At 40.6% G+C, this 17034-nt stretch overlaps 2 protein-coding genes across 2 annotated transcripts in view; one reads left to right on the top strand and one right to left on the bottom strand.

Moving 5' to 3' along the window:
* Positions 1-8121, bottom strand: part of RAP1B (RAP1B, member of RAS oncogene family) — a 31491-nt gene extending 23370 nt beyond the window's left edge. The window contains exon 1 of the mRNA XM_057377396.1: positions 7982-8121. The gene's annotated coding sequence lies outside the window, so the exon portion shown is untranslated. The remainder of the gene's footprint in view (positions 1-7981) is intronic.
* On the top strand, positions 7806-8366 carry LOC130580568 (transcription initiation factor TFIID subunit 4-like). Its single transcript, XM_057378162.1, has one exon. It carries the CDS (start codon positions 7806-7808, stop codon positions 8364-8366), a length of 561 nt encoding a protein of 186 aa, XP_057234145.1.
* The last annotated feature ends 8668 nt before the right edge of the window (positions 8367-17034 follow it).

Below are 17034 nucleotides of genomic sequence, written 5' to 3'. Positions count from 1 at the left end.
ACAGAAGCTACCCTTATAGCCGACCTGCTACCAAAGCAAGGCCATGCAAATCCACTATACTACCCCATACAATTGAGRATGGGAGTGATAGAGCAGSTTTGGTGAGTACATGATATCCACCCAGGGTCAACCCACAACAAAACAAACACATTGATAAGGTAAGAGAAGATGTCCAAAAGTTACTGAAATTTAAAATCGACTCCATGAATTTGGATGGGAAGACCTTTCTAAATAAAATCCCCATGTCCRTCTTTTAAGAGTCATCAATTATTTAGGCTATGACAATCACAATCACCACAGCATTTGAACAAGCATTACCACTACATCCTTAATCTTTCACTGTTTTACTTTCAGCAAATAACAAACATCTCAAAACAATATACATTTTGGGCAAAGCCCAAGCAGAAGCATGACTTTTCAGTCCACCCTGACCAGCGCAGTGAAGCAAGTTCATCCTTCAGGAAATCAGTCTTTCATTTCCACATTGCTTATGGTRCCTACAATTTACCAAATGCATACTCTGTTTAGGTTATTGTGATCTATGACCTCAGCCTTCTGTAGGCATTTTTTCCAGCCTTTCTGAGGCAATTTTCACTTCTACTACTGTAGCAGATTTAGCATTCAGCTTAGAAAAGCGGGTTCAACTTTCCTCTGTGAAACCTGTAGCACCAAATCTCATTTAAAAGGTAGTAATGAAAGAATTGCATTACCTGTAAATACAAACATTTTCAAATTGACACATTTGTCTTTGAAAAAAGTTTTTGCCGACTGCATCTTAGGTTCTTGACTCTGGCTAGAAGYAGAACTAGATAGCAAGACTTCATATTGTTTAAAATACTGGTTACTGCAGTTAAACTACATTCAAACTCGCACATAATGCTGTTTCTTTACCGGTTTCCTGGCTAAACAGGAYTGAGATTTCTAGCAGAAAAGGAAGACTTCAGGACTTCCCTGTTCCTTGACAATRAAACTGTAAAACCTACTAGATCTTTCTGTTCCAGGCTTCATATAAAATATTTTTATTTTCTCACTCTAATTTGTACTTACATTGATACAGCACTCTTTTTCTGAGATCACTGTTTAAGAGTTTGATGAAAAGCAACACACAGATCAAAAGGATGCCAAACAGTAGCACACACAGTGGCCTAAAGCACTTAATTGTAAGACCTCATTTTCCTCAGTCTTTGCAGAATTTCAGCTACCATACTTAAGTTTTCTATGCGAGATCTCTGTCTGAACCTCAATTTAGCTTTGGGCAATTCCTTTAATAAAAGGTTTAGGGAGATTGGAAAAAAATCTGAGAATCAGTAAAAATATAGAGAGAATCAGTAAAAATATAAGTAAATATAAAGATATAAGCTCAAATATAAAGAAAGGTGAAAAGGTAACAATCAAATAACTACATACAATAAGTACAGGTATACATACCTATAATTCAGAAATATTTGTTTCCCTCTCTAGTATTCAGATATAAAATGCAAGTAGAAAATTGTACACCAAAAGTAAGGACTTTTGAAGACCAAGCATACAAATAAAAAACTACTTATGAGTGTCCGCTTATTATAGTATTACAACTTCTCTCTATTGGTCTACAAACTCACTGAATGCCCACACAGATTAAGTTCCGGGGTGTCTCTTCTTTGGTGAAATCCCAACTGATCTGTTATTAAGTMAAAAAACATGGATCAGAAAAATGTAAGCGTGATACTCTCCAGCATGACAGTCAGCTATTCTTGCCTCTTCCAGTGCTCCTTGATGCCACAGGACTACTACAGTCTCTTTGATTCCTAGTGCTAAGATGACAGTTTGGCACTAGTTTCTAGAAGCATTCTGAAATAACATTCTGAAATAACTAATCTTGGTAGAGGTTGGATTTTTTTGAGCACAACATTTCACAGCCCACAAAGAACACAAGTCCAAAGCATCTCAAACTGTATACTTGTTGATATAAAACTAYCTTGGAAATTCATCTGTGGATTGATATCATATTTGTGAGAATTCTGAAGGTGAGTTCACACCTTCCACAAACTCATTTTTGATGCTGCTCACATAAAACCCATGAAAACACATTGCATTTTCTGTACGTTTCTACCAATATAAAAAATAGACAGTAAATAACAAAAGGACCATTCCCTAAACAGGAATAAAATCACCAGAGTCACAGAATGTCTACTACCCTTCAAATCTCCATTTTTAACAAGTCAGAAGGGTCACAACAAGACAGTATCATATACCCTTAYTCATACTATGTAAATATAACTCCAGAAGTGCAAGAGTCAAGATTTTGCATGCTCCCAACTCTCCCAACCCAAAGAAAATCCTTCAGGAATATTTTATGCAAAAAGCTAATGCCAAGTAGGCTATGTTTATGSGTCAACTTGTAGATCAAGCTTTCAGAATGTTACTTTGTAGGCAGCTTCACAATGCAACATCACACGAGGGTTACTGACTGCACCTTCTTACAACTTCTAACAATCCCCCATAACTGCTTCACATTTGCAAGATGAATAAGAGGCTCCTGCACAGTACGTCGCTGGGGTGCCCCCACAAGCCTGGACATGCAGCCACACACATAGAATGGCTTGGATTGGAAGGGACTTAAAAGATGATGTAGTTCCACCAGGCACAGACATGGATACCACCCACCAGATCAGGTTGCTCAGGGCCCCATCCAAGCTGGCCTTGAACCAGAGYTCAGGCATCCACAACTCAGTCTCAACAGTATATGTCACCTGAAAAATATATAAATAAAACTAGTCCTAAATACCATACTGCAGAGAGTAAAAGATTTTTAGGTAACTTCCACTTCAATGGAGATTGCTTCCACTCCACATTCCAGTGGAGAGTTCACATACCATCAGAAGGTATTCACTCTTCTGAAACATTTTGCAACTTGCCACTAGTCTTCCAACAAATCACTTCTGGGGGAAGCATTAGACCAGATGTTACAGAGTTTGATTAACTGCAAACATGGATTGTACAGTTRCACAACTTAGCTATCACAGTTACCTGGGTTCTGATGCAGTCCAACTACTGTTCAGCATGCTAACTTCATCTCAAATAAAAAATACTGACCATACATGAAACCACTAGAAAAAAACACAGTAGCTGCTCTGATTCTCCAACTACCAAAACCACTTTCACTTCTGCGGCACTGAAGTACCACTCCTAGTAACAGGTCCTCCTATCTCCTATACCTCCCCTCTGGAACTCCACATACATAAACTCACAAGTGTCTGTGGCTCATCCTTGACAGAGACGTGGTGGTACTGTTGTTTTTTTGGGTTTTTTTTGTTTCTTCCTGATATACGAAACATGCTTTAAAGAAACTTTTCTTCACTGCAGACATAAAAAAAAAAAGTGTAGGCACAATTGGTTAGGTTTCAGAAACAGAGACTGTGAGTGGGAAAAATAGGACAAGACTTCAAAAGCTAAGACAACTAATGCAGAGAAGCAAAAAGAAGAAACAGTTGCAGGGATTGTGTTCACAAATTATTTCAGGTTAACTRAAGAGAGGCTAGACAACATACATTAACTGGGCAATAGATAATAAGTTAATTTAAGAAAAAGCTTTCACCATCTAACATCACAAAAAGTTATAGAGTAAGCCATACTAATGGAAATTGTGAAGGACATATTTTCCTGTAATCCAGATTATCTATTGAAATTAGATAATAATAACTGCCATAATTAAAGCAAGTAAGAGTCACTTCAATGTCAACAAATCTTAATGCAAAGAACACATTCTCCTGAGTTTCAATGAAAAAGCGTTTAACTACAGAACCTTGTTTGTCTGTCTTTAGTTATAAAAATAAACTGTTCCCCTGTTCCAGATCTTCAACACTGCCCAAAAATTTAATGATATAAGGTTTCTCACAGCTCTGCAATTAGGGTTACATTGAAAATTATTACATGAATGAGTAACAGTGGCTCACAACATCCTTTTCGCAGAAGACCTGGTCAAGTCATTTAGGCCACCTTCCCATGTTGCAATAGCTGCAGGAAGATACCAAATGATCTAAGAAAGTACAGATTTCCTGAAGAGAATTTCAAGATGGGGAGAAACATGAGATGCTGCTTGTCTGCTACAGGATGCAAACACCAATCCATTAGAAAAGCTAGGCTGTCCTACTCCTGCACTATGGTCTGGCCTTCCTCCCTTGGTCAGGAATGAACTAACCATGTGGACTTACTTGGCAGTCTCTTTTTGTAGTTGYATAGCAGGGATTTCAAATAACATCAAGTCCTTAGATTAGTAATTAAGAGTGCTGACTGGGAGAGTGCACAGTGTGCCTCCTCTTCTTCCTGGTTCACCTCTAAAAAGTTTCTTTAATTCCGCAACAAACATTCATCTAGGGTCTTATAGTGACTTTCACTCTACTGCTTCAGTAGTAAAAACTACTGTTAAAACACAGTCCTTGAAAAAGAAACATCCTGAAGAGCTAGAGGGCCCCCAAATCTTACATTTCAAAAGTTGCTGAATAGGTGGATTTCCAACCTGGTGTTAACTGTCTTCCTCCCCTTCCTTGATGCTAGAACAGAGGAACATGCAGTATRTCAGGAGCTCACAAGAGCACTGCATGAGCAGGCACACATAAAAATAAAAAACTTTTTGACTTGTAGGGTCCAGTGTTTCTTCACACATTCTAAAGCTTGAGAGATGTGAGTTTCAAGCCAAAACCTAGTGCTGCTTTTGAAGGCAACCTCATTCAACTGCTTCACAAAGCAACAGTTCACACCAGCAAACATGGCACTTTCTCCAAATGGCATTTGCCTACTACAAGCAAACTGCCACAACTTCATCAAAATATTACTTCTACGATGTCTGTCTCACTCAGTTGCCTCAAGGATGACAGGCCCTAAGGAAAAAGTGCTACATTAGATGCTCTAAAATACTAAAGCTCTACTACACTCAACTGCTTGAGTTAAACAACTTAGAAAACTCAGTCAATGTGAAAAGAGGTCTCCTATTAATGGCATTCAAGTACAAAAAAACTTCCTTTTTCCCCCTGSTTTACGCAAGAAGAGAAACAGACCATCTTAAATATATCTGTGCAGGAAAACAAAGTTTGCCTTGAAATACGAAGGTGTAGTTACTGTAGATACTCCTTTCATCTCTCTGAACAAGGAGGCTGTCTAAAATATCCCTCTACCTGACCTAGATGCAACAGAACACAGCAGAAGCCTGCCCTAACTCAGCAGGGATTCAGCACACTGACACCACACACTGCACTTGGGTCTGCTTTTGGATTTGTTCTGAGTGGCAGCAAATGCAACCACAAGCTAAACATGAACTTCTGTCACACAGCATATCCCAAGTGATCTGTTTACTAAGAGAGCAATTTTGATTAAAACTCACAACTTGAGCCTAACCTGATGAACACTCTCAAATGTCAGTTAGGTATCTGAAAGTGTCATCTAGGCATTACTTAGAAAAGCCAGTCCACAAAGGATCAGCCTACCCTTTCAGCATGCACCCAAGGACAACAGAGTGCCCGTTTTTATCAGCAAGATATTCTTATCCTTAAGAGCACCTCTCTGTACCTAGCCCTGAGCAGCTACCAGAACTCTGTGGATGACAGGATTGGCACTGTAGCAGTAAGCATCAAGTACTCAAGTACTTCTGTGACTCTTGCACTTCCCACATCCCAGATGATAGGTGGACAACTGTTTATTTTAGTTCTCTATCACAGTTACTAACTGTTAGATCACAGGTTACRGTGCAGTCTTCAGCACACTTCCTTCCTCAGCCACACAAGCAATTTCTTTCTCCTTTTGTAGGCCCTCACCTAGATTCCCATCTGTTTGCCTCTGCTCCAGAAAGGCTCTCAATTAAAAAGACAGTCAGTTGTACTCTGCAAAAACTGGCACAGCACAAAAAGAACTGTCATGGCTCACTTCAGAATTATTTTTGATGAACTGTCCTACAGCAGAGCTTTGGAACAAAACAGCACATTTTTAATTCCACTCAGAAAACTTATCTGATGCATATACATAGCAATAGAAGCATAGGTACAGACAGTAGAAAGACTACTGGGATTTTTCCTCCCCATATAAAAATTCTGGGTTTACATTTTCTTTTGGTCTTTCAACTCTGTTTTGCACATTATTTCACCCCAGGCAGACAGGTGCTCCAAGTATGATCATTTTTGCTGCAAGAAAGATACACTGTTCAATATAAATGCTGTGTAATTCCAAACTCAGTTACTTGGGTACAGATAATAATATAGTTTTACACTACAGTTCTAAGTTAAAGCAAAGTAGTTCATATCACCACAAGATGCATTCCTGAAAACATACAGGTACCAAAGGAACAAAACACCGCATCTAATTAGTTAAAGTTTATTTTTGCAAAGCCTTTAATGTGAATAGTCCAAGYATCCCTCATTATTCAATCAGTTCATTTTTATCTAGAATGAAGTCTATAGGACAGATTTTGAGCAAGAGTAAAAAAATATGCAATGAAGAAAAAAATTATACTCAACTGCACCAAGTTTGGGTTTTTTTCCTCCCAAAAGCTTGTGATTTTAATATAGAAGCAAGTCATCCAAAAGGCAATAATTTGATTAATGTTCARAGCTTTTCATAGAAATAAAAGGCTTTCCAAAGGGGAATACACTTGTTTTTACATGGTTATTCTTTAAGGTAATGTGATTGCTTCATTACCTTTTAATTCATGAAAAAGAAGAGTGTTTCTTGTCTCCTTTTCTTATAACAGTAATTTCAATGTATACWTCACTGTGAAAGAGTACTGAAAAAACTTTGTCATACACTGTCTACACATTTCACATGGGGGTTAGATGTAGCTGTTATATGCAAAAAATTACAGCTATACTAATCAAAACATTTAAATGCAAGAACACAAGCACGACCTGTGTGATTATCAAGCTGGGCATCTCTGACATACCCTCTCTTGGAACTATACTACCTTACTAGAAAAAGACTTTCCTTTTTTGTTTCGTTTATCCTAAGGAGTACAGCCCATGCCTTTAAGATGGAAATGGGAGTAAAAGCATGCTATTCTTTTTCCGCAGAAAACCTTGGTTTCTCATTATCTTTTGTAATCTAGARCCAATGCGAAAACRGTCAGATTTGATTTTATTTTYCCCTCTGCAAACTTTGTTTTCCTTTTACCACTTCTTCACCAAGGGACACAGAAGGGTACAAGGATTTCAGGCTCATTAGACGTTTGGCGCAGGAAGTGTCAGTGAAATTCTTCCATTTGCTTTGACACGGGTGATGGTGGGGTGTTTAGACGAGACGAACATCCCTGTCATTCCCTTTTCATTTTGCGGTAAGTAGGAGAACTCGTAGGCCACGGCGCTGTCTATTTGTCCCACTGCGTGGCCACCCCAGGCACAAGCGCCGGCGGGCTGTCCCGGCCGGCCGCGCCCGGGCTGACCCCCCCGCCTCGCCCCCACACACCGGCCGGAAAGAGCGAGCGGCTCCTCTCCCGCGGCCGGACTAGGTGGGGCTCGGCTCGGACTTCCCGCTGACAACGCCGGCGGTCACCGGGCACCGTCCTCTTCCCCGCCCGCGGCAGGGCCGAGCCGGGCGTCACCCGCCCCACCCCGCGGCCGTCCGGGCCCCACGTCGCGGCCCCGACCCGCGGGGTTACAACTTTCCGCTTCCGCTCCAACTTCTGCTCYGGGGACAGGCGGGCGGGGGGCGGCGGCGAAGGGCAGGGCCGAGCCCTGGGCCCGACCGCCACGGCTGCCCCTCAGCGCCCCGCTCCCCCCCACCACCTCGGGGTCCCACCACGCCTGAGGCCGGACGAGGCGGCGGCTCCCGGTTCCTCTTCCGCCATGTTCCAGGCTGGTGCCCCTTCCCTCACAGCGCGCCGCTCCCCGCCGCCGCCGCCGCCACCCCCCCCTCTCGCCGCCGCCCCCACCCCGCCCCGCCACCTGTACCAGAGACGCCGCGCCGTTCCCCGCCACGGCGGCCCGGCCCGGCCCGGCCCGCGCTGCCCGCCGCTACCCACCGGACAGCGCCTCCGCTCCCCGCCGACCGCCCTCCGCCGCCTCGCCGGCCGATCCCGCTGCGCTGCGCCCGCTGCGCTCCGCTCGGCTCCGCTCGCCGCCTGTGCCGGGGCGCGGCTCGGGGCCGTCGCCGTGACGCCGCACGCCCAGCCTCGCTCTGGCGCGGCGGGGGCGGAGGGAGGGGCGGGCGCAGGGAGGGGTGACCCCGCCGCACCGCCCCCTGCGCACGCGCACCGCCGCCCCGCCCCCCGCGCTGTGGCGGTGAGGGGCGAGCGGGGCAGTGTCAGACCCGTCCCCGAGTTCTGGTACGCTCCAGCGGGGAGCTGTGGGTTAGTTACCGCTCAGAGGTGCGCCGAAAGCACAGAATGGTTGCTTAAAGTTAATTAAGAAAGTAAAGAGCTAGAAACGTAAATGCCAGTGCAGTATTTCTTGCATTTCTAAAAGGGTGTTGAGATCCACTGGTGAAGGGTTTTTCAGAGATGCCACATACTGCTGGTTTTATGTGGATCATTATGTCTCTGAATACGAACTGTGTATCATTAGTCTTGCTGATACAAAGCAGGTTTCCCAATGCCTGCGAATAAATGCAGTATTTCTCAGMTTTTCTGTTATTTGTCCTAAATTATGTAAATCACTTCCCCCCCCCCCCCCCGAGTGCCACTCATATTTTCCAGTTACAAAGGGTTTAGCTGATAAAGATTAAAAATAAATGAGCATTTATGTTTCTAGGAAACACTTAGTAAGCAAATAGTTAATGTGGTGCTTTCAGATAAAACTTGTGCTCAGAGGAAGTCCACGACAGTGTAAAACTGACAGGAAGTTGCAGTGAGGCTTCTGGCGAGGAGAGTGGGTGTGGAGGAAGCAGAGGCTTTCTGTTTGTAGGACAGAGATAGAAAAGGGAGACCAAAGGACTTCGAATCTGCGGGAGATGCTAGAGCTCGGAGCAGGGTCAAAGGGCGACCATTGAAATAAACTACCTTTGGTAGGTGAAGCTTCATCGAGATACAGGGCATCCAGAAAGTGATGAATTTAAGAAATACTTTTCTTTTACAGTGTTACTCCCAAATCCTGAACGTCATAAAATCTCTTCCAAAGTCCAGACAAATCTCTTGGTGTTTTACAGCTTAAACCCTTGTGCAGCTCTTTGATAATGAATTCCTGTAAATGATGGATAATGCAAGAGAGCTCTGGTTGTGAGAAACCAAGACCATAGAAACCAGGCTGTTCTCAGCAAGGCATCCTATGCAGGGCAAAAATCATTAATGAGAGGTGTCAAAATAGGTGAAATACAGCCTCTCAAGTGAAAATCAGAAAAGCATTTCTTTAGCTCATCAGGTAAAAAAAATACTTGCATCCTTGTTGTTTTTTTTTTTATCTCACTAGATATTATTATCAACACCAAGAAGTATTCAGAGGAAAAGAACAAACAAAGATATATCCTCAGCCCTCACAACTTTCTTTAGTGAACAGGATTAATCACAAATGACTTGCAGTATTCCAGGAGCAGATATGTGTCATTAGTATTTTACACTGCGCCTTTAATTGTCCTGTGTTTTATAGGCACTGGGCCAAATCCTTCTCTTTGTTATACATCCTTCTCTAYGCTATATATTAAGAAAAGAGGAAGGAGGCCTGTGGGAGTCTGAGTGAATCTCCCCTGAGCAGATCCTGGTGTTTTGAGTTTCATTTCCAGGGGTATCTAGAACTTAGTATCTTAAAAGAAGTGTATGTACACACATTTACACATATGGCTTGCTTAATATAGACATGTTTGGAGATTGATCACTGTAACTGGAAGAAATAGGTAATTAGGATTCATTCTAAGTGAGAGACCAAGTGTTCCCCTTCCCCAACTCTCAGCCACATACTTTGAACGTATATTGGGCCCTTAATTTTGGATTTTCCCATGAATCATCTAGCTAATCCTCAGCACAATTCTTAAACCAGCTTTACTCATATCAGTGTGACTGGYAAATAACAGTTGGTGTGCTTGTTAAACACACTCACCCAGTACTTCATTGGGCTTGTTCTGCTCAGCTTGCTCAGAGTTTCGTACGTGCCTAATCACTGACGGTCTCTCAAGTAGCTGAACAAGTGCATAGGTTTCCCTGTGATAGAGAAACTCCCCAGAGAACTGGGAATATGAGTGAAGTGAGGGGGATACGGCCACAGTGCTGTTGTGTTGAATAGGAGCAACACAGATGCTTCAGCTTTCCATAGTGGGCCTGCCTGTGCCCAGCATTGATCTGGAATTTTTAAAAGAAGAAGGTCAAATACTCAGCCACCTATTTACTAAACAAAAAGCCAAAGAGACCTTTTTATGCGCAGAAATCTTTACATCAGATAGACCTTTCCCAAGCACTGTAGCACTTATCCTTTGTGCTGTAATTTCTGTCTCCTAATTTACTAGTTGCCTGCATGTACTTCAAAACCCTTCTATTTCAATGACCAGGGCTTAGCTGGAGGTAATTCAGTCTGCTCATCACTAACACAGTTAGCCATCCGATAAGGTCATGGCTCTTGTGAGGAGCAAGCAAAGATAGATCTCCTCTGATGGAAGATGAGGAGAAAAATACTGACAAATCTTATTTCAAAGTCCTGTGGAACTAGGCAGTAAGGTGGGGGGTTGATAGATTATTTGGGGAAAACAAAGAAATATATTTTTAAATTATTCTTTAATAAAAGCRAAGGCAGGGCAGGCTTTGGTCACCTCCATGTAATTTTCCTAACTTTGCCTGCATCATTTTCACTGGAGCTGCATGGGTGTTGGAGTGAAGAATGTGGCACTATGTATCTTGCAGTTTCATTGCTGCTGAAACACAGCCATCTCTGGGACAGAATGCAGGGCTGGCTTGTGCCAGTAAACTCTAAAGTTAAATGTGTATGTGGTGCCAGGGAATACAGTGCTGGCTGCATGCCAGCTAGCTGTGAACTTTTCTAGAAATTTGTCCTGAAGGGAAAAGAAATGTCATTTGATAAACCTAAGAGGATACTCTGCTTTCAGATGGGAAGCAAAGTTCTCATCTTTTAAGGTGAATGGCCTGAAAGGGATCAGTTCTTAGCTTGATGAGTCAGCTGTTCCAGCAAGAGAATGGTTACTAGATCAGAATGTGCTTTGGATCATGAGAACAGTAAAGAGAAAACTTCCTCAACATTAAAGAAAAATGTCTGTTGTTTTTGAGACATAGGTATGTGAGATATTTTTATCATTCTTTATCCTTCAACATGATTTTCCTTTGTTATTTGTCCATACTCAGAAGATTTAGTCATATAGAGTGGGAATACCTGCCTGGATAGAACCTTGAGATGTTTCAGGGATGTGTCTTCCCCTCCAGACTCCATGCAATTTTTGTGTGTCTTTGTATCTGTTGATACAGCTTCAGCCTGAGATTTTTCAACTGATAATTATCAGTTCTACTCATTCTTCATCTTCACTTCTGACATAGCTTCCATTTTGCAGTTCTGCTTCTTAACGCCTCTTCATTGCATCTTCTTAATGTATTTGCTAATCAGAGTTGTTTAAACATTAGTTTAATCACATGCCTGACTGAAACGTAGCATGAAGATTTTTTTCCCAACTTTTTTTTCACTTTTCATACGTTTACCTCATTGTTGAGGAAAATTCTGTCACTTTGCTCCTCTTCCTCCTCCAAACAATCTTGAATTAATGCTTTTTCTTATCTCTAAGGGATGCTTCATGACTCTTCAATTTATCTGCCAAAATCTCTTACTGAATTAACCCTTTTCCTTATCCTTGGCCAAAATCCTATTATTTGTTCATACAATATAGTCTTGCCTTTATCTTGTGGTTTGTCTCCTTCCCTACCTCTTCCCTACCCTACTGCTTTGAGGAGCAAAATTTGCCTTTRTTTTTTTAAGCTGAGGAAGAATGGCAATGGACACTGCTGCAATTTAAGTTGTAAATGTCAGCATTTATTTACAGAGGTTTAATTTTTTAATCTACGTTCTTCTATCTTTGAGAGACTACTTTTGTATCACTGCAGTTACTTCAGATAAAGCAAGGAATAGCTGTTTCTCAACATAGCTGTTGGGAAAGCACAGTACTCTGAATTGCAGAGGGATTCAAGAAAATATCCTGAGCTCTGGAATTTAAGCCCTTAAAAATAAGGATTCATTTGGTAAAAGAAAAGGCCTACTTTATTTTATCCTCTGTTCAAAAGAACTTTCAAATTGCTTTGGACAACCACCTCAACAGATAAAGAACAAGACTGTCACAGCAAGTAAGTGCTTTAAAAGTGTAAATGAAGAATAATGTATCCACTTGGAACTAGAGAAAGGATGTAATTACCTGGAGGAAAATCTGTCCAGGATATGGGTGAATATTTCTCTCAAAAGAAACTGAAAGTCACACACATGTTTTCACAGTTTCAAAGCTTCAGAAGTATTACTTCCCTACTTTTCCAGGAGAACACTTTTAGCAGCATGTGATGCAGGGAATAGGTTACTACTTTCTGAATCACCAGCTCCTGTGATACCTGGATAGTTCTTCAAAATCTTCCATAAAAGGACTGGGTGCAATGGCAGTTAAGTGATTATTATGACTGATCACAGTGTGTCGGTATAAAGTTGTAAGGGAACATTTTCTTAATTTATATTTCTTCATTTATATTTMTATTTCTGCACTATTCCCAAAAATGTCCTTCTTCACCTCATTACCAGATATTTTAGAATAATTGAGCAAAATAGAGAAGCCTGATCAATGACAGCATTGGGTCCATAGTGGTAGTGTTATCAAGTGCAGGGAAAGTGGGTACTGTTCATTTTGCTTTATGAGAATATGAAAGTATAGAAATTTTACTTGTTAAAAACATGTTTATGATTATAACTGAATGTCAGTAACAACATTTTAACTATTGTACCCTTCTTTTGTTATTTGATTTTTTTTCCTTTTTCACTATTACTGGGTTTTAGCATACTTATTTATACCCAGGTTCTGACTCTGCTGGAGCCAGAAGAAAGGTTCCTGTTGATTTTAATGAGCTTTGTACCAGGACCTAAATTCAGCCCTTGAGGGATGTGCAACATTTAGCAATACTTGCATTTAAAATGTATATTCACTTCTGGTTCATGTCAATATTAAGACAGGAACAAGAATATTTGACTACAACAGGTCTAAAAATACTCAGTGTTTTTGTCCTGCTTTCCCAGCAGAACTATATCCTGATTAACACAGCAATTTACACTGACATATAGATGTAAAAGTGACTTTGCTTCTTTTTTGTTTCTGACCACTTCAGAATCAAGCCTTAATTAACACAATGGGCCAAAAGCATTCACAGGAAAATAATTATTTACCTTAGCATTTCATTAGTTTTGGTGCTCAGTTTGGTTAGCTAAACAAAATGTACAGCACAGAAAGGAGAATTTATTTCATAACTTTATTAGATCATTTTCTTAGCTTTCTCTGTAGATGTGTCCTTGTTCTGCCATACCTTTCCTCTGTCCATGGAAGCTGTTGCTGAAGCTACAATCATGAGAGAGGTTTTAATGAGTATAGTTGAATTCTTCACCAAGGAATAAACATATGCCTTGCCTTTTAAAGCTAGCCAAAAAGCAGATAWTTTTTTTCCTTTTATTTTTTTTTCTTTTTMAAAATGAGTGCATTGTGAGTTTTTTAGCTGATAAAAATGTCTCTGTTTTACCTCTTTCTCAAGAAGTCCGTAAGTTGCAAACCTCTGAAATAGTAGTTTCATTGAAGTGTTTACCACTAATCCAACTGTGTATGTTACAGTTGAAAGATACTATTTTAGTGAAATTTTGTATCCTCTAAATAACCAGTGTAAAACCAGGAAAATGTTGGTTTTGGATAAGTGCATACCTTCAAACCATCTCCAAATATGATGTCACATCTGGCACAGGCCATGATTCACAGTCTTATCTGGAAAAGTTTTCTCAGGTCGTAAGGGTGCAATGGTAATCAATGGCATCTGCGCMGAGATGAGGTGATGCCTCACTCTGCCTCTTCTCGTTCTCTCCCTCTCATCCTACCCTGCAGCTTGTTTGCTTCACTTTAGCCTGTCTTTCAAGGTGGTGTATCATTGGTAGACCCACAACCTATTCGCCCCTTTCTGCTGTCACTTTTAGAAGGTACTCAGGGGTCAAATCCCTTCTTTTTCCTTAACTGTCCTGAAAGTCTGAATAGATGATCTGTGCAATAGATTTATTTTAGGAATACTTTCATTTTACTACAGCTGTACTAYGCAGCTCTGCTGAACCTCAAATAGAAGATTTCTAAAATCCTATTCCCATGAGGTATGTGTTGTTATATTCACTTTTTATCAATAAAAACATWCATTTGAAATGAAAATGCTGTCCTCTCCCTTTCTTAGAAATTCAGAAGTCTCAAGACTTTTAAGTGCCTCTGCACTACACAGAATCTTATTTTTCAACTTCAAGCAGTATAAAATTTGAACTCTATACAGGATTTTAACATTCAGAGAAGGCTGGATTAAGAAGAGGCCTGTGAATCACTACCAAAGATGATGACAGAATGGAAGCTTTTGCCCTGGTGTTGTATTTCCTTCCCTGAAAATGATACTCCTGTTGCCCTGGTGCTGTGTTTCACATGCTAAGGTGATACTCCATGGTATATGCTAGTTGTGCAGCCTGTTTGTGTGTCCTGTGTGGCATTTCCAAATTCAATTCAAGTGACAGAAGATACAGGAMCATGATTTTAGTGATGTAACATAAAATAAAAATTCTAATTTGTTTTATTGGTGTTGCCATCTGAATTGTTAGTTTTCCTCCCTGCTTTTCCTCATTTTTTGTTGTTTTCTACATTTTTCCTTTTCTATTCTTCCTTAGAAAATAATCAAATTATGTGAGGTTCAGATCCCAGTGAGGCCACAATGAATTAAAGTAATGGGTTTCATGCTGGCATTCTCTAACTCCTATAATTTTGTCTAACCTTTATTCTACATAATCCCATTATTTTATAAAATAGCAACTTTTCCCCTCCCCCTTCTCTTTATCTTTTATCTTGTCTCCCTTTTTGCTTTAACACGGTAGTTTAAAGGCTGCAAGTTAGTTCTAGGGTGGAGTTGTGTGATATAATCAACTTCAAAATGGTATTTAAATTTCCTTTCATCCACTACAATACTGAAATTTATGCTCAGAGATCAGCATTTACTCTCACTGTATTTCTTTATGCTCCTTCAGGGTTATAAAGCAAGGACTGTAGTTTTTTTTTTGTCTGAAAACACTCTTAGACTAGTACCTTGTTATTTAACAATTCTGGTACATAACAGTGGATTCAGAGAAAAAGCAGTGGCTTGTAGATAACAGTCATTTTATAGCCAGTTCTTGTGAATAGCTTTTTATCATTTAAGTGATTTTTTTTTCTGTCTCTGGCACTCAGTAATGGAGGAAAAGTCCTTGGGGGGTAATCCTTCCTCTTATAGAAGAAATTCTGAGGTGCTTCAAGCCTTCCCAGGTTAGCCCATTTCCTACTCTCCCTATATCGGCCCTGTTCTAGGCATAACATATATATTTTAATACCCAAAAACATTCTATGTGTGGTTTAGGCTGTTCCTGAAGGCACATGGACTCCAGAAAATGAGCACAACTGCCCATAGTATTTAATGTACAGAGAACACTGAGTATCAACAAGACACTGGGCCAGTAGTTCTCAGAATTTTCCATACACASGATTTTTGCTCCTCTAGCCAAAGTGTGATTAGATGGCTCTCTCAGATGACAGTGTAGGGAGGGCAGTCAGTCATGACTCCTTGCCACATACATGACACTCAGGATGAAAAGCTGAGGGTGTACTTGTCCAGGTTTTACACTCTGGGGATGTGTTCTTTAGTGCTCTGTAATAAGCTACCTGTGCACAACAGAGTCATGAACCATTGTGTCACACAGATGCCTGTCAGCTTGTTATAGCTCATTCCAGATTTGCTAGTGTATGTCCAAGGCAGCTTAGAGCATAATTAGGAATCCTAAACACTACTAATAAATCTCAGCCCCGTTTTCTTTGAGTATACCAGTGGCAAAATGCTTGCCAGCAGAACTTATATGGAAACTGTCATTTACCTAAAAGATAATTAAAAACATATAATATACTCAGTGTCCTGTGGTTTGGCCCCAGTATCACATAAAACAAGGTCCAATCTTAGTTCTGCCCTCCCATATAAGCAATAACATAATATGCAAATGGATTACAAAATTAGTCAAAGAGTATTTTTAGATACCTCTCCAAAGTGAAATTGGTTGCTTACGCACACACTTCATAAACATATACATGTAGGCAAAAGGATAAACGCGCAAATTTGATACATCAGTTCCCTAATAATTTGTCCACAGTCTAATGACAGCATTAATAATATTTGGGATAATGCACTGTACCTATATACATATGAACATATAGTTAGAATTGCTCTGGGAATCCTATTTTTGAATTTCCACACTTCTTTGCAATGAAATGTTTGACCTTCATGATGTAKTAACATAGAGGTTTTTTTTTAATTTAATATACCGATGAAATTGGGGCAGAGAACACAGATGACTGCCTCTGAGCCCTCAGGCTCCTGATTATCTCAGGATAACAGTGCCTTCCTGGAGTTGCTCAACTGCTGCATTAACAGTCTTTACTGTGAAGAAAGCAACGTTAGATAAACATCATTCAGAGGGGTATCTAATTGTTTGAGCCTATGGAAATAATTTGCCCCAAGCATCAGYAGCAGATAGGTGGGGTTTTCAGATCATCAAGAAATATCTTAGGTTAGTATCAGCTCAGTGCTGTGTCATCCTCTTGTTTTAATTGACACTGAGTGTATCACTTGCTCATTGTAATGTATTTACAAATCTTGATTAAGTCACAATAGTTAAATGTCAGTATATTTATAGCAGCTTGATAGGCTACGGAGTTACCTGCCCTTTTTTTGTGTTTGAATACCTCAAGCAGAGACAGTAAAAGACATTTATTTATGCCCAAGTATTGGTTACTGCCAGCAGCAGCTGCCAGCAGCTGAGGTGGCACAGGGAAGATGCAGCACTCAACAGAGGCATCCCAGTAGGTATCTTTACTCCCCTC

The sequence above is a fragment of the Malurus melanocephalus genome, unplaced genomic scaffold (genome assembly GCF_030028575.1).
Source record: "Malurus melanocephalus ecotype Western Australia unplaced genomic scaffold, MMel_1.1 scaffold_10, whole genome shotgun sequence".
NCBI classification, from domain to species: Eukaryota; Metazoa; Chordata; class Aves; order Passeriformes; family Maluridae; genus Malurus; species Malurus melanocephalus.
This window is presented reverse-complemented; position numbering and strand designations above follow the sequence as displayed.

Bases quoted from the DNA above. Each gene is read 5' to 3' on its own strand.
- LOC130580568 (XM_057378162.1), top strand. From the start codon at position 7,806: ATGTTCCAGGCTGGTGCCCCTTCCCTCACAGCGCGCCGCTCCCCGCCG.